Below are 24,534 nucleotides of genomic sequence, written 5' to 3'. Positions count from 1 at the left end.
ATGCCACCACACCTGGGTGTTGCTTATTTTTAAAAATATTTTGTAGAGGTTGGGCACGGTGGCTCGCGCCTGTAATCCCAGCACTTTGGGAGGCTGAGGTGGGTGGATCATGAGGTCAGGAGATCGAGACCATCTGGCTAACATGGTGAAACTCCGTCTCTACTAAAAATACAAGAAATTAGCCGGGTGTGGTGGCACACGCCTGTGGTCCCAGAAGCAGGAGAATCGCTTAAACCCAGGAGGCGGAGGTTGCAGTAAGCCGAGATCGTGCCACTGCACTCCAGCCTGGGTCACGCAGCAAGACTCCATTTCAAAAGAGAAAAAAATTTGTAGAAACGGTCCCACTCTGTTACGCTGTCCCAGCTGGTCTTATATTCCTGGACTCAAGCCATCCTCTCTCCTCAGCCATTCAAAATGATAGGATTGGCCAGGCAGGGTGACTCACGACTGTAATCTCAGCACTTTGGAAGGCTGAGGTGGGCGTTATCACTTGAGCCCGGGAGTTCGACACCAGCCTGGGCAACATGGTGTAACCCCACCTCTACTAAAAATACAAAAAATTAGCTGGGCCTGATGGTACATGCCTGGAGAATCACCTGAGCCCAGGAAGTTGAGGCTGCAGCAAGCTATGATTGTGCTACTACACTCAATGCTGGGTGACAAGAGTGAGACTCTCTCAAAAAAAAGTACTAGGATTACAGACATGAGCTTTATCTATGGGAACAACTTTTTTTTTTTTTTTTTTTTTTGAGAGGGAGTCTCGCTGTTGCCCAGGCAGGCATGCAATGGCATGATCTCAGCTCACCGCAACTCTGCCTCCCAGGTTCAAGCGATTCTCCTGCCTCAGCCTCCCAAGTAGCTGGGATTACAGGTGCACGCCACCACGCCTGGCTAATTCTTTGTGTCTTTAGTAGAGACAGGGTTTCACCATGTTGGCCAGGCTAGTCTTGATCTCCTGACCTCGTGATCTGCCCACCGCGGCCTTCCAAAGTGCTGGGATTACAGATGTGAGCCACCGCGCCCGACATGTGATTATTTAATGTCTCTTGACCCAGTAACAAATAGGGACCTGACTTCCAGCTTTTTGCACAGTGCCTGGTCCATGAAAACTGCCCAGTAAATGTCTGTTGAAGAACCAGATAGTTACAATTACAGTGATTGTCACTGATTGTAAGACTTTTTAAAAAAAACATAGCTGAGGCTGGACACGGTTGTTCATGCCTGTAATCCCAGCACTTTGGGAGGCCAAGGTGGGTGGATCATCTTGAGGTCAGGAGTTCCAGACCAGCCTAGACTTGCTAGCAAGACAAAACCCCATCTCTACTAAAAATACAAAAATTAGGCCAGGCACGGTGGTTCACGCCTGTAATCCCAGCACTTTGGGAGGCCAAGGCAGGTGGATCACCTGAGGTCGGGAGTTCAAGACCAGCCTGACTAACATGGAGAAACCCCGTCTCTACTTAAAATACAAAATTAGCTGGGCGTGGTGGCGCATGCCTGCAATCCCAGCTATTCAAGATGCTGAGGCAGGAGAATCGCTTGAACCCGGGAGGCAGAGGTTGCAGCGAGCCAAGATCACGCCATCGCACTCCAGCCTGGGCAACAAAAGCGTAACTCCATCTCAAAAAAATTTAGAAAATTAAAATACAAAAATTAGCTGGGTGTGGTGGCACACAACTGTTAATTCAAGCTACTCAGGAGGCTGAGGCAGGAGAATCACTTGAACCTGGGAGGCAGAGGTTGCAGTGAGCTGAGATTGTGCCACTACACTCCAGCCTGGGCAACAGAGTGAGACTTCGTCTCAAAAATAAATAAATAAATAAAAAAAAATAAAACATAGCTGAAATCAGGCTGCATATTATAATCAATGGCATGTCAGCTTAATTGGCACTAAATATACTTTCCTTCTTAGTAGAATAATGGTACATCTTTCAATTGATGCGTTTTAGAGTCAACGAAATAAGGTACATGGAAAGGCAATAACCTCATTCTCTGATACTGCAGCCATGGGATCATATACCTAACAAACCAGAAGTTTAGCAGAGTGGGGTGGCTCCTGTCTGTAATTCCAGCACTTTAGGAAGCTGGGGCAGGAGGATCACTTGAATACAGGAGTTTGAGAGCAGCCTGGGCCACACAGCAAGACCCTATCTCTACAAAAAATTTTTTAAAAAGCCAGGTATCGTGGCACACACCTGCTGTCCCAGCTACTGGGAAGGCTGAGGTGGGAGGATCACTTAAGCCCAGAGGGTCAAGGCTGCAGTGAGCCGTGATTGTGCCACTGCAGTCTAGCCTGGGCAACAGAGCAAGACCCTGTCAAAAAAAAACAAAAAACACACACACACACACAAAACACAAAACGGAAGTTTAGAATTTTGGCAACCAGAGCCAAGGCAGAAGATAACTAAGTGAATGAGAGAGACAGGACAGGAAAATCGTAGGTATTCCAGTAAAACTACTTCTACTTCTATAGCAAGTAGGGGAACAAAAGTATTAGGAAGTATACATAGTACCAAAAGCAGATCAGACAAACAGCTGTTCCTTGCTAACTCCAGGAGATGAGAAGCAGTGGTAGCGACTCCACAGAGAATCTCTGTCAGGATCTGAAATTCCATCTATTTTTAGTTACTGAAGCAGTGGTCTCTGCTCTCTACCCCTCTATGTCCACAACAAGGGTGGCACATAGCCAGGTAGATGGGAAGAGTCTACGTGAATAGACAGATGGTGGAGCACCTATGCCAAAAGACTTCACCACTCACTAAGCTTCAAAGGAAACACTAAAATGCTAGGAAAAGGGCTTCTTTCCTGGCATTTGTGCAAGGATCTCCTCCACCAGCTGAATCCCTCCTTAGTAACTACATAGCAAACCACAAACCAAAAGAACTTATTTGTTGGGTTACTGACACCCTCTTCTGTAACACTAATCACACATGTACCGTAGTACGAAGCTTGAGAAAATGTGGTGGTGGGGGGTGATGAATGTTAATATCATTAACTTGGTGTGTTTCTGTGCTACTTAATATAGCTGGATAGTGGAGACCTTAAAGAGATGCCAACTGGCTGGCCAGGAGCGGGTGCAGTGGCTCATGCCTGTAATCCCAGCACTTTGGGAGGCCAAGGCAGGTAGATCACCTGAGGTCAGGAGTTCGAGACCAGCCTGACCAATATAACGAAACCCCGTCTCTACTAAAAATACAATAATTAGCCAGACGTGGTGGCATGCACCTGTAATCCTAGCTACTCGGGAGGATGTGACAGGAGAATTGCTTGAACCCGGGAGGCGGAGATTGCAATGAGCCAAGATCACGCCATTGCACTCCAGCCTGGGCAACAAGAGTGAAACTCCATCTCAAAAAAAAAAAAAAAAAAAAGAGAGATGCTAACTGGCATCCTGTTTTCTACTATACTCTGTAAAACTATGATCACCCAAAAGAACCTGCATGAACTATTTTTAGTAATAAGCATATAGGTAAGTTTCAGTACTCTGATGTTTTGAAATATAATATGTAAAAACTGTTAACCTAAAACTATAAATCCTTGAAACTTAAAAGTAATACTTTTCATGGACTTTACTCTTTCAAAGAACAGTTGGTTAAGTTTCTGTTTTACAAATTCTCCAACACTAACCTAGAGTGTTCAAAATGATGAGTCTGAACACGGTTACCATAGTCTTCCTACAGACAGACAATCTCTATAAGATGGGTAGATCAATAGTCACATAAACTGTTAAATTTTACTATGCTACAAGACTGATTCTCTATTTGCAAAATTCATATGAATAACATAAGAGCAAAAAAAAAAAAAAAAAAAAATCAAGTTTAAAAAAAAAAAAGAAAGCCAGATCCAAGTTTCAAGCCTGGGAGTATATTTCAGAACAATTATTCAAAACACCAACTGACAGAGATTTTTGTGGCTCCCTGGAACATTCCAGCCTCCAAAACCAGACATGAGACACTATTAACAAAAATGTGAACAGGTACATCTAAAGAAATGTCTTTTTAAAATTACATTTTATGTAAGCTTAGAGATGGGAGCCCCTTTGTTAACAATGAAAGCACCCGAGATAGCACTTAATCAAGTATCATCTACTACAGTAATAAAAAGAATTTACTGGCTGGGCGCGGTGGCTCACACCTGTAATCCCAGCACTTTGGAAGGCTGAGGCAGGCAGATCACGAGGTCAGGAGATTGAGACCATCCTGGCTAACAAGGTGAAACCCCATCTCTACTAAAAACACAAAAAATTCGCCGGGCGTGGTGGCACGCGTCTGTAGACTGTCTCAAAAAAAAAAAAAAAATCTTTGGGTTACGTGGATGGGCAAGTTTAATGACAAGTGGCCATATAAGACACAAAAGAGAAGACACACACAGAGAAGGTGATACAAAGATGGAGGCAGATGCTAGAGTGATGTAGCCACAAACCAAAGGAGACAAGGAATGCTGACAGCCACCAAAGTGGGAGGAGACAAGGAAGGATTCTCCCCTAGAACATCCAGGGGGAGTATGGACCTGAAGACAGACTGACTTTAGACTGCTGGCCTCCAGAACTGTGAGAGAATATAGTTCTGTTACTTTAAGCCACCCGGTTTGTGGTAATTTATTATGGCAACCCTAGGAAACTAATACAGATGGTATAAATACGTAAACATTTAATCTAAAGAAAATCACTCACTCCATTAGTGTGCTATTATTTTAAGAAATCTAAAACTCCTACCATTGAGGCTTTTGTAAAAATCAACTTTGATTTCAAGGCTTGTCTTGTTTTGAGTCAGGATCTCGCTCTGTCACCTAGGCTGGAGTGCAGTGCAGATTATAGCTCACTGCCGCCTTGAACTCTGGGCCTCAAGAGATCCTCCTCTTCCACCTCAGTCTTCCCAGTAGCTATGACTACAAGCATGTGCCACCAAACCTGGCTAAGTTTTGCAGTTTTTGTAGAGAAGGGGTCTTGCTAAATTGCTCAGGCTGGTCTCCCAGCCAAGTGATTCTCCCACCTTGGCCTCCCAAAGCACTGAGATTATAGGCATGAGCCACTGTACCCAGCTAATTTCAAAGTTTTTCCCTGACATAAGCCCTTAAGAATTTAGCAAAGCAATTCTATCACTTATACTGGCATGATGCATTACAGGTGGTGGGGTTAATGCTCAAAGGATAGCAGCAGACACTTCTATAATAAGATAATGTTTAAGAGAATTGATTTCACAATTCTAGACCTACAAAAATATCACATGTATTAAAAACATATTAAGGTGACAGTATTTTGAAGTTTGCTGAAGAATACTTGGATTCAATCCCTTTTTTAGTTTAGAAATATTATAAGACTTCATTCTTTTCACATTCAGGTTTTTTTTTTCTTTTTTTGCTTGGGGTGACGATGAAGTAAAAATGAAACATATATTTAACACTGACACCTAAGATTTCGAGATTATACCAATTCCGTACGTCAACATTATTGGCATGTTAAGACACCATGATAATATTTAAAAACTTAAAAAAAGAAAAGTCCACCAAATCTGAGAAGCCCCTTTCCTCTGTAATGTCCCTCTAGTGCCCTCTATTGACAAAGCCCAACATTTTGTTCACTGCAAAGGTGAAAGAGTCCAGCTCTTCACCAGCTCAAATACGTATTTCAGAAGTTATTTAGTCAAAGCAGAGCAAGTACTGGAGGGTGAACTTGGAGCCGACTAATAAACTGCTAAGTGGCAGGGGTGTTTCACTATTTGTTCCTTTGTATTGGTGGGTAATGCTCCAGTATATGAATTTTCTACATTTTGTTTACATATTCAGCTAATGATGGATATCTGAGTTGTTTCTAAGTATCGGGTACTGTGAATAAAACTGCCAAGCACATTTGTAAAAAATCACAACAAAATTACCTTTTATGTAGTCCAAAATGCTAAACCCTCTTCTGTCTAATCTTCCCCACAGGCTTGCAGGGTTTAATTCCCATTCTACAGACAGCGAAGCTGAGGCTCAGGAAAATTCACGAAGTGACTTGCCTAAGGCCACAAATGCTCCAAAATTCCACTTTTTCTTTTCTTTTTTTTTTTTTTGCCACCCCACCTGATATTGGCATTCACTGAATGTTGTTGGCAAACACAGAATACCATGCTTTAGGTACTAGGAATACGAAGAATAAGACAAGAACTTTGCCCAGGAGAGTTCAGTCTAAATAGGGGAATAATCAATCATGTCTACACACTAAGAAACGATTCTACAGTTGAACTCTGACTGCCTGTATGCCTCATGCATGCTTCCTAGAGAAGCCATTTCTGCTGGGTCCCCAAGTATGAATAAAGAATTTAGGAGGTAGGGGTGGGGTGAGAAGAGATTCTCTGTATAAGCAAAGGCACTGAACAAAGACCGGAGAACAAGATTCTAGGAAGGACCAACTACAAGCGTTACAACTACAGCAGCATTCCCCAGGAGACACTAATTACTAATATATATTATAGTAATAAAGACAGTAATATTTTTCTTCTAAATTTTACTTTTTTTTTTTTTGAGACGGAGTTTCACTCTCGTTGCCCAGGCTGGAGTGCAGTGTGCAATCTCAGCTCAATGTAACCTCCGCCTCCCAGGTTCAAGCAATTCTCCTGACTCAGCCTCCTGAGTGGCTGGGATTACAGGCCCCCGCCACCACGCCCAGCTAATTTTTTTTTTTTTTTTTTGAATTTTTAGTAGAGACAAGGTTTCTCCCATGTTGGCCAGGCTGGTCTCAAACTCCTGACCTCAAGTGATCCACCTGCCTTGGCCTCCCAAAGTGCTAGGATTACAGGCCTGAGCTACCGAACCTGGCATTTTTTTTTCTTTTTTGAGACAGAGTCTCGTTCTGTTGTCCAGGCTGGAGTGCAGTGGCTCAATCTGGGCTCACTGCAACCTCCGGCTCCCGCATTCAAGCAACTCTTCTGCCTCAGCCTCCCAAGTAGCTGGGATTACAGGCACCCACCACCATGCCCAGCTAATTTTTGTATTTTTAGCAGAGTTGGGGTTTCACCATGTTGGCCAAGCTGGTCTCTAACTCCTGACCTCAGGCGATCCCCCTGCCTTGGCCTCCCAAAGTACTGGGATTAACATGCATGAGCCACGGCACCCGGACAATTTTATCATTTTTAACACGTTTTTAAGAAATACTACATGTTTTTGTAGCCTTAAAGCAGTAATTTGCCTCAAGAAACTTGCACACCAGAAAGCAAATGATGCCTACATTTGACTTTCCATCTGTGTTCTGAGGTATAAACAGCATTTAGTCTCCAGCATTGTCTATTTGACCATCACAGATCTATCCTATGTTTCTTATCATAATTCAATATATATTTGAGAAGTTATTGCCAGGCATGGTGGCTCACGCCTGTAATCCCAGCACTTTGGGAGGCTGAGGCAGGTGGATCACCTGAGGTCAGAAGTTCAAGACCAGCCTGGTCAACATGGTGAAACCCCATCTCTACTAAATACACATCTCTACTAAATATACAAAAATTAGCTGGGCGTGGTGGCGGTCACCTGTAATCCCAGCTACTTGGGAGGCTGAGGCAGGAGAATCGCTTGAACCTGGGAGGTGCAGGATGCAGTGAGCCGAGACCATGCCATAGCGCTCCAGCCTGGGCAACAAGAACGAAACTTCGTCTCAAAAAAATAGAGAAGTTATTTAATCAAAGCTTATTATATATTAAATATTTCAAGTGTACTCATTCCCAATTGACTTATATCTAGGAGAAAGACATTTTTTATTTCTTATTTATTTATTTATTTTACAGTCTCACTCTGTCGCCCAGGCTGGAGCGCAGTGGCGTGATCTCAGCTCACTGCAAGCTCCGCCTCCCGAGTTCAAGCCATTCTCCTGCCTCAGCCTCCCGAGTAGCTGGGATTACAGGTGCCCACCACCACACCTGGCTAATTTTTTTTTGTATTTTTAGTGGAGATGGGGTTTCCCCGTGTTAGCCAGGATGGTCTCGATCTCCTGACCTCGTGATCCACCCACCTTGGCCTCCCAAAGTGCTGGGATTACAGGCTTGAGCCACCGCGCCCGGCCAAGAAAGACATTTTAAATGGAAAGCAGAGTCCTTTGATTCTTAAGCCCAAGTAATCATATTATTTTAAAATAAACACAAGCAAAGAACAGGCATTTTTCAGAAAAATTAGGGTGACCTATCCATGATGGGATAATTAATAATGTCAGCAGCAGCCTAACTGCAAAATATGCAGTCTGTATTCTTTCTTTTGCTACAATGTATCTGTTGGAAACAAATTTTCATATTATACTGTAATGAAAACAATATACAGTAAGACATTTAAAGGGGTACCTGATGAGGATGACTTTTATTATGTAAGAAAAATACTATTCTTAAAACTGAAAGCAAAATAAGAATGACAGATGTTTCATCTTGATAGTTCTTTTTTTTTGAGATGGAGTTTCGCTCTGTCGTCCAGGCTGGAGTGCAGTGGTGCGATCTCGGTTCACTGCAAGTTCCACCTCCCAGGTTCACGCCATTCTCCTGCCTCAGCCTCCTGAGTAGCTGGGACTACAGGCGCCCGCCACCACGTCTAGCTAATTTTTTTGTATTTTTAGTGGAGATGGGGTTTCACCGTGTTAGCCAGGATGGTCTCGATCTCCTGACCTCGTGATCCACCCATCTTGGCCTCCCAAAGAGCTGGGATTACAGGCATGAGCCACCGCGCCCAGCCTCATCTTGATAATTCTTAATAATTTTGTGACATATTTTGATTATATATTTTAATTAATTTATCTGAGATCGGGTGGGGCATGGTGGCTCACACCTACAATCCCAGCACATTGAAAGGCTTAGGCGGGTGGATCACTTGAGGCCAGGAGTTCAAGACCAGCCTGGTCAACATGGTGAAACCTGCTAAAAATACAAAAATCAGCCAGGCACGGTGGTGCATGCCTGTAATCCCAGCTTCTTTTCTTGGGAGGCTGAGGCAGGAGAATTGCTTGGGCCTGAGAGGAGGAGGTTGCAGTGAGCTGAGATCACGCCATTGCACTCCAGCCTGGGCAACAGAGCAAGACTCTGTCTCAAAAAAAAATAATAATAATAATAATAATAATTTATCTTAGGTAATTTGTGCTGTCAATTTTTTTTTTAAGAGACAGATCTCGCTCTGTGGCCCAAGCTGGAGTGCACTGGCATGATCACAGCTCACTGCAGCCTTAAACTCCTGGGCTCAAGCGATTCTCCTGCCTTGGCCTTTTGAGTAGCAGGGATTACAGGCACATGCCACCGCACCTAGCTAATTTAATTTTTTGTAGACACAGGGTCTTGCTATATTGCACAGGCTGGTCTTGAACTCCTGAGCTCAAGTGATCCTCCTGCCTTGGCTTCCCAAAGTGCTGGGATTGCAAGCATGAGCCACCATATCCAGCCAGTGCTCTCAATTTTAATACAAGTATACATGATTTCATACACTTTGGCTTGTACTCCATCAACAATACTACTTTGATAAGCATTCTAATAAAGTTGGGAAACACCAGATATGAGGAAGAAGAAAGCAGTTTATCAGAAGCCAAAGGAACTGAATGAAAATCATGTCAATTATTACCAAAGTTAAACAAAAACTTAGGTATCCACTGAATGTGGCAATTAAGTAATCATCAGTGACCCTACTAAATAGTTCCAGAACAGTGAATAGATTATTCTTTCAAGAATTCTGGGACTGAAATGTCAGAGATGGGAAGGATAAAGATGAGGAAGGAAGTAGCTCTTATGGAAGAGGGAAGTTTAAAAAGTTATTTTACTGCTTTTTTTTTTAATAGGGGAAAACCTTCGATAAGTTTGGATGCTAAGAGGAGTTAGTGGAGAAGAGACTGGAAGTATGAAAACAAAGACAATTACTGGAGAGCAAAAACAAGAAAAGGAAAAAGGAAGGAAAGAGGGAGGAAGTGAGTGAGGGAAGGAGGAAGTGAGGGAGGGAGGGAGGGAGAGAAGGAAGGAAAGAGGGAAAGAGAGAGAGAAGGATGGAAAGCAAAAGTTAAGTTTGGCAAAGGGAAAAGTAAAGCTTCTCTAGAGATTAGAGGGGAGAAGGGCTATGACTAAAACAAGTAAATCTGGAGAGACAATAGCTCTACAGTCATGATCGCCTGTATCTGAATCCTAGTTCTTCCTACCATAACCATATAATGTTAGGCAAGTTTATTTCTCCCACTGTTTCCTTATCTAACCTGGGGAGAACAGAATTATTGAAAGATTGAAAAGATCAAGTAATTCCTGATGCACAGTGAGTACCCTAAAGTGGATAGCTGAAATCTGTTTTTTGTTTTTTTTTTTTTTGACACGGAGTCTTGCTCTGTCGCCCAGACTAGAGTACAGTGGCACGACCTCGGCTCACTGCAACCTCCGCCTCTTGGGTTCAAGTGATTCTCCTGCCTCAGCCTCCCAAGTAGCTGGGATTACAGGTGCCCACCACTGTGCCTGGCTAATTTTTGTATTTTTAGTAGAGATGGGGTTTCACCATGTTGGCCAGGATGGTCTCGATCTCCTGACCTCAGGATCCACCCGCCTCGGCCTCCCAAAGTGCTGGGATTACAGACATGAGCCACCGCGCCCAGCCGATCTGTTGTTTCAATACCTTGAAGGAAATCCCTAAGAACTCACACATAAGATTTATATTTTCTCTGCAGAACAGGTACTCTGTTCATCTGCTGAGATTAAAATAATGTTTAAGATGGAAGGACAGTGGTTTTTAGTCTTTTTAGAGATTAAAAACCCATTTGAGGCTGCTCTGCCTAGGGAGTAGTCATTCTTTATTCCTTTACTTTCCTAATAAACTCACTTTCACTTAAAAAACAAAATCCATTTGACTCTGATGAAAGATATATGCAGAAAGCTGGGGGCGGTGGCTCATGCCTGTAATCCCAACACTTTGGGAGGCCAAGGTAGGTGGATCACTTGAGGTCAGGAGTTCCAAACCAGCCGAGGTGGGTGGATCACACGGTCAGGAGATCAAGACCATCCTGGCTAACATGGTGAGACCCCCGTCTCTACTAAAAATACAAAAAATTAGCTGGGCATCCTGGCACGCGCCTGTAGTCTCAGCTACTCTGGAGGCTGAAGCTGGAGAATCGCTTGAACCCAGGAGGCGGAGGCTGCAGTGAGCCGAGATCACGCAGCTGCACTCCAGCCTGGGCATCAGAGCTAGACTCCATCTCAAAAAAACACAAAAAACAAAAATTAGCCAGGCGTGGTAGCATGCACCTGTGGTCCCAGCTACTTGGGAGGCTGAGGCAGGAGAATCTCTTGAACCTGGGAAGCAGAGGTTGCGGTGAGCCGATATTGCACAACTGCACTCCAGCCTGGGCGACAGAGGTAGAGACTCCGTTTCAGGGAGAAAAAAAAGGCAGGGGTGGTGGTGGTGAGAATAGAACACCAAATTTGCAGTAGTTGTTTTTTTTGTTGTTGTTGTTGTTTTGACACAGAATCTGGCTCTGTTGCCCAGGCTGGAGTGCAGTGGTATGATCACAGCTCACTGTAGCCTTGACCTTTCATCCAGGCTCAAGTGATCCTCCTGTCTCAGCCTCCTGAGTAGCTAAGACTACAGGCACACATCACCATGCCCAGCTAATTTTGTTTTGCTTTGTTTTGCTTTTGTAGAGACAGGGTCTCCCATTACAGACCAAGCTGGTCTTGAACTCCTGGGTTCAAGCAATCCTCCCACCTTGGCCTCCCAGTGTTGGGATTACAGGCATGAGCCACTGTGTCAAGCCTAAATTTGCAGTTTTAAGCGGGCTTATGAGCAACCTTGCCAACCATATAAAGGGAAGTTGAGGAGGATCTTCAGGTTCCAAGACACAGTTTAAATATCCAATTGTTTGAACAAAAGAAAAAAGGCTGCATCCTCTGGATTTATATACCTAACAGCTATGTACGGATAACACATGGCTTGCCAGAAAACACACTGGACACAGTCAAGAAATCCAGGTTCTCAATTCAGACCTAGTCTTACCTGGTAGGTCACACGGCCTTACCAGACAGCAGCCCTGAGATGTGCTGCAGTGCTAACATTTTATGATTCTATTACCCGAAATCTCACTTGACTCTGCAGACAGAAGAAGAACTACTACTTTATTTCCCTATATTATAGTTTAACATGATTTTGAAGGTTTGCCTGGAAATCTAACCATCAAAACTTTATTTCTACAGACAAAACAAGTGTGTTTCTGCATTTCTGGGATGAGGCTACAAAGGTTCCTGGTAGCATGAGGCATGAGTCAGATACTCCTATCCTGGGAACTGCCTAGGATATTTTAGCAGAAATATACAGAATTGGACCTTGTCAAAACCTCTTCCTTGTCAGTCATCAGTACAGTAATATACACTGGGAGACTTCAGAGAAAACCTAGATTTATTAACAGTTATCCTCGATGGCTGTTTGAATTATATTTAAATAACAATCTAGTAGAGCCAAAGAAAGTGCCTCAATTCAATGATCTTTTGTAAAGGAAATAAAGAATACTTTTTTAGTGGGGAAAAAAAAAATTCCCAGAAATTATGTGAAGAAGCTCACCTTTTGGAGTAGGAAGGTATGTCTGCTATCCAAGATAGAACTAATTTAAATAGACATATTCAGACAACCATTTATTAAAGTTCCCAATACTCCACAGGACTACCTGTTAATTCATTTCATCATTTTGATAGGAATTCAATGAGTCCTTACCTCTAATATTAATCTAATATATGGTACCACACCTCTAGTACAGTATTTTTTTTTTCTTTTTTGAGACGGAGTCTTGCTCCGTTGCCCAGGCTGGAGTGCAGTGGTGCGATCTCAGCTCACCACAGCCTCCACCTCCCGGGTTCAAGCAACTCTCTGCCTTAGCCTCCCCAGTAACTGGGATCACAGGCGCTCACCACCATGCCCAGCTAATTTTTATATTTTTAGTAGAGATGGGGTTTCACCATCTTGGCCAGGCTGGTCTTGAACTCCTGACCTCGTGATCCACTCACCTCGGCATCCCAAAGTGCTGGGATTACAGGCATGACCCACCGCGCCCGGCCTACAGTACTTTTTATTTTTATTTTTTTTCTTTTTCTAGACAGAGTTTCGCTCTGTCGCCCAGGCTAGAGTGCAGTGGCGCGATCTCCACTCACTGCAAGCTCCGCCTCCCGGGTTCACGCCATTCTCCTGCCTCAGCCTCCCGAATAGCTGGGACTACAGGCGCCTGCCACCGCGCCGGACTAATTTTTTGTATTTTTAGTAGAGACGGGGTTTCACCACGTTAGCCAGGATGGTCTCGATTTCCTGACCTTGTGATCCACCTGTCTCGGCCTCCCAAAGTGCTGGGATTACAGGCGTGAGTCACAGTGCCCGGCCCGGCCTACAGTATTTTTAAGCAATTTTTTTTTTTTTTCGAGATGGAGTCTCGCTATGTTGCAAAGGCGGGAGTGCAGTGGCGAGATCTTGGCTCACTGCAACCTCTGCCTCCCAGGTTCAAGCAATTCTCCTGTCTCAGCCTCCCGAGTAGCTGGGATTACAGGCGAGTGCCACCACACCTGGCTAACTTTTGTATTTTTAGTAGAGACGGGGTTTCACCATGTTGGGCAGGCTGGTCTTGAACTCCTGACCTCAGGTGGTCGGCCCGCCTCAGCCTCCCAAAGTACTGGGATTACAGGCATAAGCCACCACACCCAGCCTAAGCAATTTTTTAAATACAGTACTGTTCAGCGTATACAACTACTTTCTTTAAGATCATGCTTCGGTAACTTCCCAATCTCAGACATTTTCAAAGTGTATTGTCAGTCTACAGAGAAACTCAAAACATCAAACAGATCATAATGGAAGAGTAATACATAAACTTCTATGGGATCAATGTATTTACAAAACTGGTTTTCCCAAGACCTCACACAAAACCATACAAAAGGCTGGGCACGGTGGCTCACGCCTGTAATCCCAGCACTTTGGGAGGTGGAGGCGGGTGGATCACTGGAGGTCAGGAGTTTGAGACCAGCTTGGCCAACATGGTGAAACCCCGTCTCTACTGAAAATACAAAAAGTAGCTGGGCATGGTGGCACATGCGTAGTCCCAGCTACTCGGGAGGCTGAGGCAGGAGAATGGCGTGAACCCAGGAGGCAGAGCTTGCAGTGAGCCAAGATTGTGCCACTGCACTACAGCCTGGGCAACAGAGCGAGACTCTCTCTCAAAAAAAAAAAAACAAACAAAAAACTAAAAAAAAAAACATACAAAACTTAGCAAATTGGCCAGGTGCAGTGGCTCATCCCTGTAATCCCAGCACTCTGGGAGGCCAAGGCAGGCAAATCACCTGAGGTCTCAAAAAAAAAAGCAAGTTAATTAGAATTGTATTTAAAAACTACTTAAGGCCGGGCATGGTGTCTCATGCTTGTATTCCCAGCACTTTGGGAGGCCGAGGCAGGTGGATCACAAGGTCAGGAGTTCGAGACCAGCCTGGTCAATATGGTGAAACCCCGTCTCTACCAAAAATACAAAAATTAGCTGGGTGTGGTGGTGCGAGCCTGTAGTCTCAGCTGCTCGGGAGGCTGAGGCAGGAGAATTGCTTGAACCTGGGAGGCAGAGGTTGCAGTGAGCCGAGATCATGCCACTGCACTCCAGCCTGGGCGACAGAGCAAGACTCCGTCTCAAAAACAAACAAACAAACAAGAAAATTTAATCTTACATAAAGCAATACTTTCAAACTTTTAAAAATACAGAAAGTACTGTTTAAATGACGTAATCTTTTTACACTCCTGATTACTTAATGAACCCTAATCCCTGGTTACTTTAATCCACATACTAAACGGATGTCGACCAAAAAGGTGTATTTTGTTGTTGTTGTTGTTGTTTTTTTTTAAGTTGAATCGGTTGCCAAAAAATCTGGATTTGTGGCTTCTCTCTCTCTTTTTTTTTTTGAATGGAAGATATCGCAACACTGGGCCCACAGATTTTAGCAATGGCAACATTTGCAGGGAGCTGGTTAGCAGTTGCCCTCATCTGATAGCACATGCTTTCTAGCTCCCTCAAGTTCTCTCTGCTCACTTTGGTACCTGCCTGGCTTTTATAGACATCAGAGTTTGAAATCTTTTTTGTTTGTTTGTTTTTTTGAGACAGGGTCTCACTCTGTTGCATAGGCTGGAGTGTAGTGGCTTGATCACCGTTCACTGCAGCCTCTACCTCCCAGGCTCCTGAGATCCTCCCACCTCAGCCTCCCACCTAGCTGGGACTACAGCCATCCACCACCATACCCAGCTAATTTTTTGTATTTTTTGTAAAGACCATGTTTCGTCATGTTGCTCAGACTGGTCTCGAACTCCTGAGCTCAAGCGATCTGCCCACTTGGGCCTCCCAAAGTGCTGGGATTACAGGCGTGGCCCACTGTGCATGACCTGAAATCTTTATTTCATTGAGAACTTTGTCTTGAGACGCCTTAAAAGAAGCTAGCCATAGGCCGGGCGCAGTGGCTTACACCTGTAATCCCAACACTTTGGGAGGCCAAGATGGACGGATCTCCTGAGGTCAGGAGTTCGAGACCAGCCTGGCCAACATGGTAAAACCCTGTCTCTACTGAAAATACAAAAATTAGCTGGGCATGGTGGCGAGTGCCTGTAATCCCAGCTACTTGGGAGTCTGAGGCAAGAGAACTGCTTGACCCTGGGAGCCAGAGTTTGTAGTGAGCCAAGATCATGCCACTGCACTCCAGCCTGAGCGAGACTGTCTCAAAAAAAAAAAAAAGAAAAAAAATCTCTATCACAGAAATAGATCAAGTGATAATCCTGGCATTACTTTGTTTGAAAGCTATGTATACCAAACGTTATCTGCAACTAGTAGGACACCATTAAAATGTACAATGCACTATTACTGTTAAGAAAAGCTTTTAGTATCCAACTCTGGTCAGTCTTCAACTCCTCAAAGAATCAAGATATTTATTTGGCCTTTTACCCTTCCCAAGAATAGAGAAATTAACCAAATACTTCAACATTACAGCACTCTAAGAACACCAAAAAGCCTCCTACATCTGTATAGCAAAAGTAAAGAAGAAAAACAGGAAGCAAGTCAAAAAGGTCTCCGATCAGCCAAGGAAACCACACAGTTCACAGAGCACATGAAGCCCTCTTCAGTCAAGAGCCTACTGGATCTTATTTTAGACACAATTTTAATAAGCTCTGTGATCTGGTTTCTTAGCCCACAACAGATGAGATGCAGCCAACTGGAAAAGGGCTGGGGGTGGTGCTGCTAGAGGCAGGCACTCAAAGCATCAAAATCAAGGCTTGAAGACCTAAAAAGTTAGCAGAAAACCTTAAAACATAGCAGGGTGGGGCCACGTGGTGTAGATACCAACAATCCCAAAGGATCCCAAGCCCTGCCCAGAACTACACACAATGTTCATAATGACCCTCTTTGCTATGCTCTGCTTATAGCATAGGTCAGGGGACCTTAAGACGTATATCAAAATAAAGCCCATCAAAAGCTTTTTCCAAAAAAGACATGGCATTTCAAAGACTGCCAAATTCACAGACATGAATAGCGTCCCTCTGTCAAAGAAACAAGATATTGAATTCCTGAAGATGTCACATGTCAAATGTAGTTTTTCTTAGAAAAATCTTATTAGAACCCAGATGTAGCAACTCATGACATTTAAGTCAAGAAGGTATTTAAGTAGAATTATTTTTTCAGGGAATGATAATTGGGAAGGTTTAAGATCAAGATCAATTATAGAAGCCAAGCAATGGGGATTCCACTGCAGACACATTACTAGGACTGAAGATAAGATAGAACTGATCTTATCCATGCCTAGGAAGTCAGCTATTCAACTTAAAATTGTGGTACAAAGAGTTTGGAAAAAAAAAATTAATCTCCATTTTGTTTTCACAATCTTTCTGAGTGGTATACCAAAATAAACTTCATTTTCTTATCACTGGCAGTCTCAGAGAAGTCAAGCCATACTTTGTGAAGGGCTCTAGGGAATAAACTAGGGGAAAATGGTTAATATTGAATTCTAAAAGTTCAGGCCAGGCCAGATGAGGTGGCTCACATCTGCAATCCCGGCACTTTGGGAGGCCAAAGCGGGCCGATCACTTGAGGTCAGGAGTTCAAGACCAGCATGGCCAACATGGTGAAATCCCGTCTCTACTAAAAATACAAAAGTTAGCTGGGCATGGTGCCTGTAATCCTAGCTACTCTGGAGGCTGAGGCAGGAGAATCGCTTGAACCCAGGAAGCGGAAGTTGCAGTGAGCCAGGATAGCACCACTGCACTCCAGCCTGGGCGACAGAGGGAGACTCCGTCTCTAAAAAAAAAAAAAAAAAAAAAAAGTTCAGGCCGGGCACGGTAGCTCACGCCTATAATCCCAACACTTTGGGAGGCTGAGGCAGGTGGATCACCGGAGGTCAGGAACTGGAAATCAGCCTGGCCAACATGGTGAAACCCCGTTTGTACTAAAAACACAAAAATCAGACGGGTGTGGTGGTGCGTGCCTGTAATCCCAGCTACTCAGAAGGCTGAAGCAGAAGAATCACTTGAACCCAGGAGGTGGAGTTTGCGGTGGGCCGAGATCGTGCCATTGCATTCCAGCCTGGGCGACAAGACTGAAACTCTATCCCCCAAAAAAGTTCAAATTATTTCTAAACTTGATTTTATTAAAAAATCTTACAAAGGCATATTTTAGGGAAAATCTATTCTAGAAAATATGTAGCAACTCATAAGAAACTATATTACCAGAGCAAGTATTATTAGTTAAAATGTGTGTTTTGTGTCAAAGAGATATTTCCCTCTCTGAAAAAGTCCGTTACACATATAATTCAATGTAGAGATTAAAGTCTACATTCCTTTTTTTTTTTTTTGAGAGGGAGTCTCGCCTGTGGCCCAGGCTGGACTGCAGTGGCGCGATCTTGGCTCACTGCAAGCTCCGCCTCCCCGGTTCACGTCATTCTCCTGCCTCAGCCTCCCGAGTAGCTGGGACTACAGGCACCCGCCACCACGCCCAGCTAGTTTTTTTTTTTTTGTATATTTTAGTAGAGACGGGGTTTCACCGTGTTAGCCAGGATGGCCTCGATCTCCTGATCTCGTGATCCGCCCACCTCGGCCTCCCAAAGTGTTGGGATTACAGGCGTGAGCCACCGCGCCCAGCAGATCTATATTTCTTTATCTGTAAATTATCACACATTATACCCACTTGCTTTTTCTCAGGTTTTAAAATAAGAGGACAAGCTTCTACAGGTATTTGATAACTTCCCAATTAGATTCCATAAGGACCTAGCAATTCCTAAAAGCCTTTAAAATATATATGTATATATTTTATTTGGATGACTACTCCTCAGTGTGCTCCCCTGCCCCTCAAATGGTTCTTTAAGATATCTTTGCTTAAGGTTCAAGCTTCTTTATGGTATTTAACAAATACCATTTCATTTTAGTACAAGATTTATTGTCTAAAATCTGCCCTTCTTCATTTGTTAGAAATCAAAGTCAAAAGAAGTTAAGTAGCTAACCTAATTATAGTAACCAATGCGACTGACTCCACACTGTCTGAGCAAAAATGAAATGAGGACCAACCGCTGAGCTGAGGTGTTTAAATCATCAATCTGTATTCTGACTTAGTTTAAGACAAGCTGAAAACTGGTTCTCTTCCTCTTGCATCCCCATCCCATCATTCAGAATGGATAACCCCAGTACCTACTTCTAAGTAGCTACAGGTATAGGCCGTGTGCAGTGGCTAATTGATGCCTGTAATCCCAACACTTAAGGGAGGCAGAGGTAGGAGACTAGCTTGAGCCCAGGAGTTCCACACCAGCCTGGACAACACGGCAAGACCCCGTTCTCCACTAAAAGGAAAAATATGTATTGAAGAAAAAAGTAGCTACCGGTTTAATATAGCCAATCTGAGTAGCCAAGTGAAACACCAAACAGAAATTAATAGTGGTGCCTCCCTACTTCTAAGAAAAAAAACATGAAAGTGGCACTAAGAGGTTACAACATCAGAAAGGGAAAAAAAATAAACTTTAAGCCAACCTTATACTCTAGATTAGGAAAACCTCCTTATCGATAACTAAATAACCCTTCACTTTAAAGAGCAGAGAAATCCTTTTTAATACAAAATCTAGTAAAACCCCTTCCCAGTTAAGAGTCTCCGTAAACATATCACCTAATAGCGTCAAGTCCATTTTGCGAAGAGGCTGTGAAAGGAATTTTGTATAATTTCTTTGGTGGTTTTCAATGTTCAGGTTTCTACCTCTACCTTTGCCAATGTACAGCTTTTCTATTAGATCCAATCCTGCAAAACGTAAGTGTTAGTTTCTAACTACATATAGCAACCTCAAGGAATAAAATGATTCTCCCTCTACTTCCCTCCTCCCTCATTAAGTCACCTTTTTTTTTCTTCTGAACTTCCAACTCTTAACAGTTTCTGGACAAGCAGGGTGGACCGATGTGTGCTGCCACCCAAGAGGTAAGTGAACTCAGGATATACTTGTGGATCGGGCAAAACGGCTTCCTCCGTCCGCCCGAGCTCAGGCGGTTTTGTGGAGGGAGCTAGGGCAGGTGTGGGAGGACGAAACAGAAATGGGGCGAGAAGCCCTTTCGACCTCTGTCGAAGGGGCCGCCCAACGCCCCAGCGCCCCCCTCGGCCCCAACCCCGCCATCCTGGCCGGACAATGGCCCTCAAGTGCAGCGGCAGTCCCAGACTGGAGAGAAACCCTAAGAGTCCACACCATGCGGGCCTAGAAGGGCAGCCGGGGAGGAACGCTGAGGCCGCCACAGCACCTCCGGCCTAAGCGCGGGCTGCGCGCCGGGGCCTCCACGGGCGCCATCACTGGGAGTGGGGTATGGAGGCCGCCCCGCCGGGCCAGCACCGGCAGCAAGATCCAAGGAGGCCGCGAGCCCGGCGGAGACTACGGCGGGAAGTGCAGGCCGAAGCCTGCTCAGCTGGCCAGCCCCGCAGCCGACCTCCGGCCGCTTACCTTGTGGATTCTCTTCAGAGCCATGGTGGGAGGCGGGTGGCGGCGGCCCCTGGGGCGGGGACGGGGGCGGGGAAGGGACGGGGAAGGGGCTAGGGAGCCTGAGGCCGCCTCGGCGATCCCGGTCGGCCGGAGAAGATGGAGAGTTGAGGAGAGCGGGTCCGGCGGGACGGGCTGAGGGCCGGGGCCCACTCAGCTCCTGGGCCTGCCGCAGCGGTCACCGCATCACCCGGCGGCGGCCCCTTTATTCGCCGCCGCCCTAGCCGCCACCGCCACCGCCGCCGCCGCCGTAGCTGCCTCTTCCTCCCAGGATCAGCGCCGCCTCCTCAGCCGCCGCAGATCCCTCCGCCAGAAAGCAAAAGCCCAAGCCTCGGGCTCGGCCGGCGTCTCTTGGTCGGACAGCCGGAGGGACTGCCTGTCTTCCTCCCTGCTGCAGGTGGACCGAGGGACGCGCGGGCGGGCGGGCTGCGCCGCCGGGGTGGGGCCGTCGGAGTACGGGGTGGGCCCGACCGAGGGGCAGGTCGGGAGGCGCGGGGATTGGCGGGCCAGGGGAGGGAGGGCCGCGCCGCGCCGGCGGCGGAGGGATACGGGCCGCCCCGTGAGTAAGCTACGCACCGCCGTCGCCGCCACGGCCGCGGAGGGCGTGACGCTGCGAAGCCCTGGGCGGAGATCTCGCGAGATCCAGAGCGCGAGTTCCGCAGTCTCCAGCGCCGCGACCGTTGACTTCATTGCCGATGGAAACCCACGCGCGTGTCTCAAAAGATCAATAAACATTAAAAGGCGAATGTTGTCCAGATCGCACGCCCGTCCCGTACCAGTCCCGGGAGGAGGCACTTAGGCCCACTGCAGCGTTCCTGAAGGAGGAAGGGACTTGGCCAAGGTCACAGAGCTCTTCTGAAGTCCTGGGACTTAGCACATCTCTTTCCAGAGGCCGCGTGGCTACAGCTCGGGCACCCGCCACGAGGGAGATGTCTCAAAGCCGCTCGGATTGCAGTGAGATTGGCCTTCCGGACCAAGTCCCCAGATGGAGAGGATTTGAATGTTGTGTTCTCCTCAGCCACTGGCATGTGTGCCTTCGAGGTGCCCAGACCCTGCTCAGTTTAGTGAATTGCAAATTGTTACAAGCAAGCACTGTTCTAGCTGCGTCAGAAAAAAAATCACAGTGTGTGCCCCAAGTAGTTAAAACCAACCGTCTGGGCGCGGTGTCTCACAACTGTAATCTCAGCACTTTGGGAGGCTGAGGCTGGCGCATCACCTAAGGTCAGGAGTTCGAGACCAGCCTGGCCAACATGGTGAAACCCCATCTCTACTAAAAATACAAAAATTAGGCCGGGCACGGTCACTCACGCCTGTAATCCCAGCACTTTGGGAGGCCAAGGCAGGCAGATCACGAGGTCAGGAATTCGAGACCAGCCTGGCCAACACAGTGAAACCCCTTCTGTACTAAATATACAAAAATTACCCGGGCATGGTGGCAGACACCTGTAGTCCCAGCTACTCGGGAGGCTGAGGCACGAGAATCGCTTGAATCCGGGAGGCGGAGGTTGCCGTGAGCCGAGATCACGCCAGTTCACTCCAGCTTAGGCAACAGCAAGAATGCGTCTCAAAAAAAAAAAAATTAGCCGAGAGTGGTGGCGGGTTCCTGTAAACCCAGCTGCTGGGGAGGCTGAGGCAGGAGAATCGCTGGAACCCAGGAGGCAGAGGTTGCAGTGAGCCGAGAGCGCGCCATTGCACTCCAGCCTGGGCGACGAGCAAAACTCCATCTCCAAAAAAAAAAAACCAACCTCGTGCTCCAGATACCCATCAGGAGGGTCCACTGAAAATCAAACCTAGAATATTTGGAATTGTTTTTTAGGAGATAGAGATAAAAAGCTAAATCACTGAGCACCTACCCTGTGCCCAGCACTACACCATGATTGGTGTAAGATACGGAGCCAAGCCAGGGCTGGAGGCCTTCCACAGGAGAATAGTAAAGAATATTTTGCTGGGAGGTAATGCCCATATTCTGAAATCTAGCCCTGGCGTTTTCTGATTGTAAATGTCTCCTTTTCGCTACATCCAGAAAGGACCTTGCAGATCATTGATTCTAGCTCCTGAATTTATAGAGAAGAAAAAACTGGAGCCCAACTAAGGGAAGGGTCTTGCCAAAAGCCACACAGTAGGTGAGTGGCAAAGCTCATAGTGCCTCACCTACTGAGAAGGTTGGACCATTAGGACAGAACCACCGTGCACCCAGTGAGAGAAAATTGTATCCAGTGGTTCAGGGTGGGTATAGTTGAGGTTGAGGGTAAAGTGGAACATCTCACAGCCCTAGATATTTTCTTCCTAAGAAATGTGATGGGAGGGGTACAAAAATCTCCACTGGACAGTTTTTTATTTTTTTGAGATGGAGTCTTACTCTGTCGCCCAGGCTGGAGTGCGGTGACGCGATCTCGGCTCACTGCAAGCTCCGCCTCCCGGGTTCAGGCCATTCTCCCGCCTCAGCCTCCCAAGTAGCTGGGACTACAGGTACCTGCAAGCACGCCCGGGTAATTTTTTGTATTTTTAGTAGAAACGGGGTTTCACCTTGTTAGCCAGGATGGTCTGGATCTCCTGACCTTGTGATCCGCCCGCCTCGGCCTCCCAAAGTGCTGGGATTACAGGCGTGAGCCACCGCGCCCGGCCGACAGATTTTTTTTTTAAATTTATTCTCAATAATAACTTTTGTATTAGAAAAGCTCCTGGACACGCCTGTAATCTCAGTAATTTGGGAGGCTGAAACGGGAAGATCACTTGAACTCAGGAGTTCCAGACCAGCCTGGGCAACGTAGTGGGACTTCATCTCTACAGAAGATTGTAAAAATTAGCCAGGTATGGTAGCACGCACCTGTGGTCCCAGCTACTTGGGAGGCTGAGGTGGGGAGGATAGCTTGAGCCTGGGTGGTCAAAACTGCAGTGAGCCGTGATGGCTCCACTGCGCCTCAGCTGTGGTGACAGAGCAAGATCCTCTCTTAAAAAAAAAGCAATATATATTGGTTGCAAGACATACGTATAAGTAAAGGAAGGAAATAAAAGTCACCCACACTCTCATCATCCAATAATTAACCACTTTTGACATTTGGTTAATGTCCTTCTAGTCTTTTTTTCCCCTACATATAAATATCAATACATATTTTTCTTTGAAAAATGTGGGGTCATTGCATAATACTGTTTGGTAATCTACCTTGAAAATAAACAATATATTGGCCGGGCGCGGTGGCTCACGCCTGTAATCCCAGCACTTTGGGAGGCCGAGGCGGGCGGATCACGAGGTCAGGAGATCAAGACCATCCTGGCTAACACGGTGAAACCCCGTCTCTACTAAAAATACAAAAAATTAGCTGGGCTTGGTGGCAGGCGCCTGTAGTCCCAGCTACTCAGGAGGCTGAGGCAGGAGAATGGCGTGAACCCGGGAGGCAGAGCTTGCAGTGAGCTGAGATCGCGCCACTGCACTCCAGTCTGGGCAACAGAGCAAGACTCTGTCTCAAAAAAAAAAGAAAAGAAACAATATATCGTGAATTTTCATGTTTCAAATATTTCTACCTTATTTTAATGGCTGTGTATTCTAGCATATAAATGTACCATATTTATTTAACTGGTCACATTTTGGGGAATATTTGTTTCCCATTTTTACTATTAAAATAATGCTGTGGTAAATATCCTAGCTATCCTATAGTTCATCTTTTTTATTTTTTCTTCTTGAGATGGGGTCACTGTCTCTCGCTCAGGCTGGAGTGCAGTGGTACACATCAGCCTCCAACTCCTGGCTCAAGTGATCTTCCCACTTCAGCCCGCTGATTAGCTGGAACTATAAGCTGGAGCCACCATGCCTGGCTAATTTTTATTTATTTTTTGTAGAAACAGGATCTTTTTAAAAAAAATCCATATGACTCTTCTTGATAAAGAGACTCTTAATCTTTATACAGCTCTAAGAGTGCTTTAGGATAAACTCCTAGAAATGAAACTGCAGCATCAACAGATATGCAGATTTTTGCATCTGTGTTCATGAGGGATATTGGTTTGTTTGTTTATTTATTTATTTATTGAGACAGACTCTAACTCTGTTGCCCAGCCTGGAGTGCAGTGGTGCGATCTCAGCTCACTGCAGTCTCCGTCTCCGGGTTCAAGCGATTCTCCTGCCTCAGCCTCCCAAGTAGCTGGGATATAAGCGTGCACCACAACGCCTGGCTAATTTTTGTATTTTTTAGTAGAGACAGGGTTTCACCATGTAAGCCAGGCTGGTCTCAAACTCCAGACCTCAGATGATCTGCCCGCCTTGGCCTCCCAAACTGCTGGGATTTCAGTTGTAAGCCACTGCATCCAGCTGGGATATTGATTTATAATTTTCTTTTTTTGTAATATCTTCACCAAATTTTCATATCAAGGTTCAGCACTTGGGGAAGCCGAGACTGGTAAATCACCTGAGGTCAGGAGTTCAAGACTGGCCTGGCCAACATGGTGAAACCTGTCTCTACTAAAAAAAATACAAAATTAGCCAGGCGTGGTGGTGCATGCCTTTAATCCCAGCTACTTGGGAGGCTGAGGCAGGAGAATCACTTGAACCCGGGAGGCGGAGGTTTCAGTGAGTGGAGATTGCACCATTGCA

The 24,534-nt window shown here is 45.7% G+C and overlaps 1 protein-coding gene across 1 annotated transcript in view; it reads right to left on the bottom strand.

Annotated features, from left to right (window-relative positions):
- UBE2D2 (ubiquitin conjugating enzyme E2 D2) overlaps nucleotides 1-20,561 on the bottom strand; it is a 71,471-nt gene extending 50,910 nt beyond the window's left edge. Inside the window, exon 1 of the mRNA XM_002815954.5 lies at nucleotides 19,914-20,561. Within this exon, the coding sequence (XP_002816000.1) occupies nucleotides 19,914-19,937 (24 nt within the window). The 5' untranslated portion in view covers nucleotides 19,938-20,561. The remainder of the gene's footprint in view (nucleotides 1-19,913) is intronic.
- Between the last annotated feature and the right edge of the window lie 3,973 nt (nucleotides 20,562-24,534).

The sequence above is a fragment of the Pongo abelii genome, chromosome 4 (assembly GCF_028885655.2).
Source record: "Pongo abelii isolate AG06213 chromosome 4, NHGRI_mPonAbe1-v2.0_pri, whole genome shotgun sequence".
Lineage (NCBI taxonomy): Eukaryota > Metazoa > Chordata > Mammalia > Primates > Hominidae > Pongo > Pongo abelii.
Note: the sequence above shows the minus strand (reverse complement) of the source record. Positions and strands in the feature narration are given on the sequence as shown.